This window comes from Nicotiana attenuata, chromosome 9 (assembly GCF_001879085.1).
Source record: "Nicotiana attenuata strain UT chromosome 9, NIATTr2, whole genome shotgun sequence".
Taxonomy (NCBI): domain Eukaryota; kingdom Viridiplantae; phylum Streptophyta; class Magnoliopsida; order Solanales; family Solanaceae; genus Nicotiana; species Nicotiana attenuata.
The window spans coordinates 4376333-4384830 of NC_031997.1; the positions used below are offsets into that span (position 1 = coordinate 4376333).

General features: G+C 33.3%; 1 protein-coding gene across 3 annotated transcripts; it reads right to left on the minus strand.

The window, feature by feature from the left end:
• On the minus strand, positions 1887 to 7233 carry LOC109231991 (protein AE7-like 1). 3 transcript variants are annotated; one of them, XM_019397612.1, is made up of 6 exons: positions 6887 to 7233; positions 6357 to 6462; positions 5294 to 5393; positions 2905 to 2950; positions 2488 to 2563; positions 2282 to 2367 (listed from the first exon to the last, which is right to left on the minus strand). In XM_019397612.1, exons 1-6 carry the CDS (start codon positions 6987 to 6989, stop codon positions 2364 to 2366), a joined length of 435 nt encoding a protein of 144 aa, XP_019253157.1. In that variant the 5' UTR covers positions 6990 to 7233; the 3' UTR covers positions 2282 to 2363. The 3 variants fall into 3 exon arrangements, with proteins under 3 accessions (XP_019253155.1, XP_019253158.1, XP_019253157.1); XM_019397610.1 differs by lacking the exon at positions 2488 to 2563 and having other exon boundaries at positions 1887 to 2367; positions 6887 to 7226; XM_019397613.1 differs by lacking the exons at positions 2488 to 2563; positions 6887 to 7233 and adding an exon at positions 6599 to 6614 and having other exon boundaries at positions 1887 to 2367; positions 6357 to 6489.

The following is an 8498-nucleotide window of genomic DNA, read 5'->3' on the forward strand; positions in this document are numbered from 1 at the left end:
TTTTGTCTAATAAAGTCTTTAGTTTAAAAATTTCAGCAGAAGATGCTGTAAAGTTTATTTAGTTCTATTTAGTAAAAACTTCAGCAACTAAATAAGCCGTAAGTTTTTTTGTCTTGGATTCATTAGTTTTGTTATAATCAGACTACTATAAAATAATCAGATTGCCAACAGTATCTAAATCATAAAATTTTGAAAACAAATAAACGTGAAAAGAACAGAATTATCATGAAAAGAATCACTAAGTGTGACCTTAAACTTCCCGTACGTGGAAATATTCACAAATTATTGTCTACTAACTTACGTAATTATTTATAATTTATTTTTAAATAATCTGATAAACATACTTATGGCAATCATCACATGAACTGAAGTTTCATAGCAGCACCAACAACAACAGAAGAAAGAAGAAGAAGAAGAAAACGAAGGAGGAGAAAGGGGGCTGAAGTTGTTTAAAAAGTGGGTACAAGTTAAAACTTTTAAAAAAAATGGGTATAGGTTAAATGGGGGCGACCAAACAGGGCGCCCCGTGCAATTTTTACAAAATAATTACATGTGGTAGCCCAAACATACAAACTATATATATTAATTTTCTATATAATATGTATATTTATACTTAATATACAAAATATATATATATATATATATATATATTTGCCGGTTGTTTTTTTTTGGGTCCGTCCAAGAATATAATTATCCCGCTTAAATTTCGAGACATTTTTGCTGATGGCCCTTAATTATAGCATGAGCAACCTCAATCGTCATATTTAGATACCAATATGTAGAAGCTTCTGGAATATTCGCCTAGTAAAGTGTTACTGATGAGAATATTTTGTGTGCTTTTCTAAATCCTAATGACATGCATTTGGGATAAATATTTTTCAATTCTATAAATCAAGACTTTTAAGGACTCATGAGATGGTGATTTGTCACTTAGCAGTACATTATATTTTAGCTGATGGATGCTTTAAACTTCTTTTAAAAATTTCTGGCTTTGCAATATTTTTTAGTTTTTTGACTCTTGCTCATTGTATTTGGACGTCTCAATGATTAATTTATAAGGGGTCCAAATAACGCAGTTGGAAACTCATAGATCTATGCTTTTAATTCAAATGAGCATTTCAATAAGAATACCACTGCTTCTTTGTCAAACCACTGAAAATTTAATAATATTATCACTTAAAAACTACGGAGTCTAAATCCAAAGATATTACATTTACGACTAAATCCAATAATTAAGTCTTAAGTTATATATATTGACAATGTATAGATAACAACTCATTGCCTGCAAATTCTTCTCATTTGCAACTACTTCAACTTATTTTGTTCAACCACAGATCATGAATTTCTATCAAAATTAAAGCCCAGACCTATTACCCGCTAAATAGTAAATACAACTACCACATGAAATATCATGTCGTCTAATTTTAGACCTTTTCAATTTAAGTTTCTACTTTTGAAGCCCTCAATTATTATGAGACGACATGGCATAATTCGCAATGAATGACAATACATTTATAAATCTATGTATTGATAAGAGATCAATATCGATTAATATAAAAAAATAAGATATAGCTTCTTTGTAATATGAAGGGACCACGAGAAAAATATACCTCAGATGACAAGATTGCACAAGTCAGAAGACTTGCTAAAAGAACGCAATACTTTAGACTCGAAAGTTTTCTTGGAGAAGTTATAAACTGGAGACTAGTTGCAAAAGTTACAATTGCAGATCTTCTCTCTTAAACTAATACTGCCTCTAGGGGCGGAGCTAGCTCTTCAATTATGGGTTCAGCCGAACCCTAACCCAATAGCTATGGTCCAAATCATGTATTTGTCTTAAGAAATCAATTGACTATCTACAAATTATTAATTTAGAACCCAGTAAATTAAAAAAAAAACTAAATTTTGAACTCATAAACTTCATATCCTGGCTCCGCCTCTAAGTATATCGTACATAATTGCCGATGCATTGTCATATTCTACAAATTTTGCCCACACAAAGAACAGGCACCATTGTCACTAGGTAAATCTTACAAACTTTTAAATGTAGCTTCCATCTAGTGTTTACTGACATGGAAAGCATCTTACATACGTTCGTCGGCCTCAAGGCACATTGCAAGTAGACTTGCTTGAACTACAGATTGATCACTGCTCCTTGTTTCAGCGGATTTGAATCTCGTAGAACATATCCCCATGTCCAGATGGCATTTGTTAAAGCTAGGTAGACCTACTATACAATTTGTTAGGAAATGAAAACATAGTTCTTTTAAAGCTCACTCGAATAGAGGCACTCATCAACAAGCTGGCGAAGATTTGGGTTCTCCATGGCAGCAGCAACCCTTTCTTTATCATTCAACTGCTTGTTAACTGCAAGAGAATGGTAATAGAAAATGTTTAAGATTGAAGTGTTTTACTTAAGAAGCTGAACCAATTCTGGAAGTTCTGAAGCTCAGAGAGGAATTTATATTTAGTGCTACATTGGCATACATCAAGAAACATAAATACAGCTTTCCGGTGCTCCAGCATTTGCTCTGTTGTCCCAGAATCAGCATGCCATAGACAACTGCACAGAGCTTATATGATTTCCTTGGTAGAATAGAATGTATTTTGCATCTTAACTTGTCATGGCCTGTTTTGTCTTCGTGAACAGACTCACTAGTCCGTATTTTCAACTCAGTGGAGAAGGTAATAAGTCATAACACAAAAATAGAAAGATTTGTCAACCCCATTATCAGATCATACTATAAATTGGAAGCATCCATGTTTAATGATTCAATGAAGCTAATAACAGACGAATTCAGTCAAGACTTTTATTGCAGCAATTAAAAATTGAATTTCCTATACCAATAAAATTTAAAAGGTCAAGTTCAAAAAATTAATTAGGTACTCTAAAATTAACTCTACCTGCGTCTTCGTCCGCATGAGATCCAGGAGCCACTTTTATATCTACCTGTCACGCCACAAAAATAAGCACTTCAGAGGAAATCAAACATAGAAGTCGAGCAGATCTGAATCACTATAGCAGTGCACCTTGTCGTAGAAGTCAATCTTAGAATAGCACAATCTTAATTATCTTCCAGGAACTCATCGAATGCAGCGAGCATAATTTGAGGAGAGCTTTTGATGTATATAACAAAAGCAATCAATAACAATGAGCGATCATTGTATTGTGTTTTGTTTATCATGTTTTAAGTTAAAGATAAAATCTTATCTATTATATGAGAGTCCTAATTATGTAAAAAGCTCTAATGAGGTTTCAGAACTCCTATTATTAATAAGATCTTAATATACTTTGTGTAGACCACTTGAAAACTTGAGGATGAACTTTATGAATAGATCTCTCTATCTCCCCTTTAACTTTCTTTTTAATCTTCTTGAGACAGTAAGAATCTCTCCTCTTCACCTGCTCACTCCCTATCTGATTTCTTCCTCTTAACCCTCTCCAATCTTTTTTCTGATAACTGTGGTGTCTGGACTAGCTTGCGCACACCTCGACTAATTCCACGAGGTGCCAGTACCTCCCACCATCACAGGTACTGGGTCTCTTAACTCTCTGCAATCTCATTTTTTGGTGTCAATGTCCATGTTCTTTTTCCTACTCATGATCAACTCTTAAACCCATCAGCTAACCCAAAAATATAAAGTGAATACTTCAAAAGATTTACTAGATTAAGATTTAAACAAATTTATTATCATCTCTTTGATGTCTCAGCTCTTATCTCCCTCTCTGTAGAACCCTGGTCAAGAATGAAGATTTCACTATTATGCTTGCCATAAGGGTAGTGTGTACGCATACCTTACCCTACCCCGATGGAGTAGAGGCTGTTTCCGAAAGACCCTCGGCTCAGATATATTCTTCCTCCTACATTGGTGGGTTTGAACATATACGTGAAAAAGTGGAAGGATCAACCACCATATGATAATCAACGAGGATGACTTTTACTTCATTAATCTGGATCTTTTGTGGTTGCACCAGCTTTCCACTTATTGGAATTTGGAGTCGAATTTTCTTAGGGAAATATTTAGATGAAAGATATCATTATCAATATTTTCTGTAGTTATATTTGATTTTATTTATAATCATCCTTCAATTAAAGCTAAGTTCTTACACACTAGTTAGAGATAGTTTAATCTTTTCATTAGAGACAAAAAGAGTTCTAAATTGTAGATCCTCCTTATCCTATAAATAACGCCCTTATATACTTCAAGTAATATCCTCATGCACTTCGTTCGGTTTGGAAAAACCTGAGGAATGAACACATTATGAATTGTTAGCCTTTACTGCTCTCTTTGTTCCTCTCTTCTCCTCTTAACTTATTTTTAAAACCTTTCTTATTTCTACTCTACCTATTCCATATACTTTTCTAGCACTCCATAAGCTTCTTCAATCAATATAATTTTTTAATCTTAAACAAAAGATGTTGGTGTAGACTTAACTCTTCCACGATTTCCACTGTTCCACACCAGAAGACACTCTCATCAAACTTCGAAATCTTGGCATAGCAAATATATATAGCAGATGGCAAACCTGTAAGAAGTGCTGGCTTCTTAACATGCCACTCGATCTCTATCAGCACTTAAAGTACAGACAATCTAGTATCACTGAATTTCAAGCATGAAGAAACTACAACTAGTGAACTGATAAAATGTGAGACTTTGTTAAGACATAAACTAATGTTTAGAAATTAGAATAAAAAATTAAATAACCAACTAACTATCAGAAAAAAAACTAATAAGTAACTAACAAATAGGAAGCATGTTGAATGACCAAATTAGAAAGGAGAAGAAACAGTTTAGACTTTTCAGAAAGTAACCATGATAAAGTACAGTTACAACTTATCAGGTCAGCTAATTGATCTAGAAGGAAGTTAACATAATCATAGTTCACAATGTGACAATACAACTAAAGTTTTGTGGGACGTCTTAGGATTTATAAGGAAAATTATAATATAAATTCTTAATGACAGAAGCGCGACTTTGAAATATTTAGATGAGAGTAAAAGTGATTTTTTTTGTTATTCTTGCAAGTATTTGTTGCAGGATGCTCCTTGAAAATAGAATTATACCAGTATGCTCTTTCCCAGTTATATGTAGACCATTTTACCCTGCTCATTTGAATCCATACATTCCTTTACTCGTTAAAATAGCAGTGCTCTGCTAAGACGCGAGATATTTCAGAAAAGTCTAAAACTAGATATTTTTACTCAGACTAGTTAAGTCAAATAGACTACGGTAAACGCCCAATATATAACAGAACCTTTACTGCGATCTAAGTCAGATTAAGGAACACCACCTTGAAATGAGGAGGGAAGCAATTCTTCAACTTCTCTCTCAAACAAAGGCCAATCACATTTGCCATGCTACAGTGCTGGATGGTTGGGGTGAAAGTAATCCTATGAGCAACAAATAAAGTAGATAAATAAGCAAAACCAACATGAGTTAGGAAAGTTAGGAATTATTTGTTACTAGTTTATGGCTTTTTCTTAAGGTTTTACAAAACATGGTAGATAGCATCCATTTAATATGCATAGCAGCTGGTTCTTAACATATATGCGATTGAAAAGAGTGATGCTTTCACAGGTAAAAGATGGCAAAGAATCATTGCAAACAACTCCATTGCACCTGTCTATTACGGACATTTTGCTGAAAAAGGAAAAACAGCTTTTTAAGCAAGATTCAAATTTATAAAGTTAAAAGCTGTTTTGGCGCTACCCGGGGGGGGGGGGGGGGGGTTCTTTCTGTTATTTCTTCTTGATTGACAACATTGCTTATCATAAAAGCATATGCATATAGCAAAGCTTCTAGTAAATTGCTTAGGTATCTAGGATATTTGCTATTCAAGTTAGTGAGCCAGATAACTTTTAACAGGAATGATTAAGCATGTAAGAAATCATTGCACATAAGTATGTACGTTCTGGTAAATGTGTTGTCAAATAATTCCAGATAGTGCAAAGTGAATCACATTGTACACCTACTAGAGTGGAATCAGGGAGGTGAAACTCCATCCGAAAATGTTAACTCAATGGAGCTCAAACTCCAATCAAATATATGACTTAATTGTTCACCTCTAAACAATGAGCCCAAAAATCTCACTCCAAAAATACACGGTATTTTCAACGGTGATTAAAATTTCAATTGCCATTTGCCAACCGGTGAAGATAAATTATGTGACTAACTCAAATTTTACATGAGTCACCAATCAGTTAATTATATATGTATGTATTTGATTAATCATAATATTTGTCCGCTCTTACTCATCAACAAAAAGAATACACGAGCAATTTTTTTTTGGATAATAATAATTCAAAAACAAGCAGATATAAGCAGATAAGGTCATAAGTCAGTATTGAACATACAGAATGCGTCCAAGCTTCTCGTCAACAGTAATGGACTCTTCGGAGAGTACACTCAGCTGCTCTAACGAATACGGATGCTCTGGATCTCTTATATCCCTCACGAAATGTATCAAATTTTCAAAATCAAGGATCACTTCAAATTCAACCATAGTAAATTGATAAACAATTAACTAAATACGAATATCCGTAAATCCAAATTAAGATACTCAATCAAAAGAAAGCAGAAACCTAAATCAGCTTACTGCATCAAAACACCTGATTTCTCCTTTTCTTCTTATACTCTTTTTGACAGTAGAAAATTTCGAACTAAAAACGTCATAGTTTTGAAGTACTAGCAGTTACAAGACGATCATAGTAAATTCAGACATTTGAACTATGAAAATTCATCATTTAAATTTCATATATAAAACTAAAATAAACATACTAAATACTAAATTTTTTTTTAATGTTATTCTCTTCCACGTAGAAATTTTCAAAGTAAACGACGTAGTTTTGGCAATTGAAGGCACGAACTCAGGGAAAAAGGATATCATAAATGTCGAGAGCATCAACGGCGTGATGATCTTCAGGGCGAGCGATCCTCTCCTTTTTGGCGTGAACCACTGGATTTGCATTTATCAGTCCCAAAGTCATCTCCTTTTCTCTTCTCTCACTCTGAACCTCTGATGATACTGAAGCTACACAAATATAGAAAGTTCTTTTTTTAGTTTCCCATCAGGTATTATCCGAGTGGACTAAATTCGGATTCGTGCCAACAAATCCTATATTAAAAGTAAAATATTTCCTAATAAATACAACTTTATATTTTGGAACGCGGAAACTCTGGTTAAAAATAAAGAAATATTTGCAACTTTACTATTAACCCTATATACTCCATCGTCTAATTGCGTACAAAGTTCACGGACTGTTTGTCTCGCTAGTCGTCAAATCAGCGGTGCATTTTCTAGTCAAAAAGTTGTCCGCTAGTGGCGGCACACGTAACATTCATGTCGCCTAATCCTTGAAAATATTATTTTAGTTAATTAATCGTCCACTATAGATAATTGTTTATATAATAATCCATTAAATTACATTAATAGTGGATTAACATGTAAGAATTAAGATTCGCCAATAGTCATTTCTTTTATGCTAGTCTACACAAAAGATACTCCTTCTGTTTTAATTTATTTGACATATTTTTATTAGTTGATATTTGAAAATAATTTAATTTTAAACTTTTTATTTAATCTTTTGTAACTACTCATATGATCTTATAAAATTTTTACCCGTTAAACTTTTAGGAACACATATTTCAAGATTTTATTTTTTCTCTTAATCTTCATGCCGAATTAAACTAACTCATATAAATTAAAACGAAAAGTAGAAGTAACAAGCAACTAATTCCTATTGCATAATTAAACTCTTCTTAAATTAAGAGAGGATGTGACTGTGAGATCTGTGAGTTGTGACAATGGTTCACTTTACACCAACAACAAACTCCGTAATTTTTTACAAGTGGGGTCTGGGGAGGTTAAGATGTACGCAGCCTTACTCCTATCCCTGAAAGGGCGGTTCACTTTATTTGGTACAAATCATTAAAATCAGGTTGACATCTCAGCAGCGACAAAATACATTAAGGATATGTTTGGAAAGTTATCCTGTAATTTAAATTGGTGTAATTAATGGGGTAATTACACAATATAGTAATTACGATGACTTATTTGTTTGTCATAACGTAATTACAATGTAATTATTACCATACTATTTAATTGCACAAGTCTAATTACACAGTTAGATTAAATTTTAAAGGCAGAATAGCCTAAATGGCACTTCTACTTGTCCCCCTTTGTCATCCCGGTCCCGATACTCGACGAAGTTTCATCTAGACACTCGTAATTTTCAAAACACATTACTTTAAACACCTCTGACCGTTGACCAAGCCTATGTGGCAACTTCATGACTGAGTTGGACACAATACGTGAATTTCACGTGCATAACGAGAGTAAACATAAAAAAGTTATACTAAAAATGATTAAAATAAGAAGAAAAAAATTAAAAAGAAAGGTAAAAGCAAGAGACAAAAAAAAATAAGAAAATTTAAAATATCTCTGTTCTTTCTTCTTCCTTCTTTCCCCCAGCCCCACCCCACTCCACCCCCATTTC

Bases quoted from the DNA above. Each gene is read 5' to 3' on its own strand.
- LOC109231991 (XM_019397610.1), bottom strand. From the start codon at position 6,989: ATGACTTTGGGACTGATAAATGCAAATCCAGTGGTTCACGCCAAAAAG. The intron at 6,463-6,886 runs ATATCCTTTTTC...AAAATTTGATAC, and splicing joins TGATGCTCTCGACATTTATG to ATTTCGTGAGGGATATAAGA. The intron at 5,394-6,356 runs GTATGTTCAATA...TGTTGCTCATAG, and splicing joins GAGAAGCTTGGACGCATTCT to GATTACTTTCACCCCAACCA.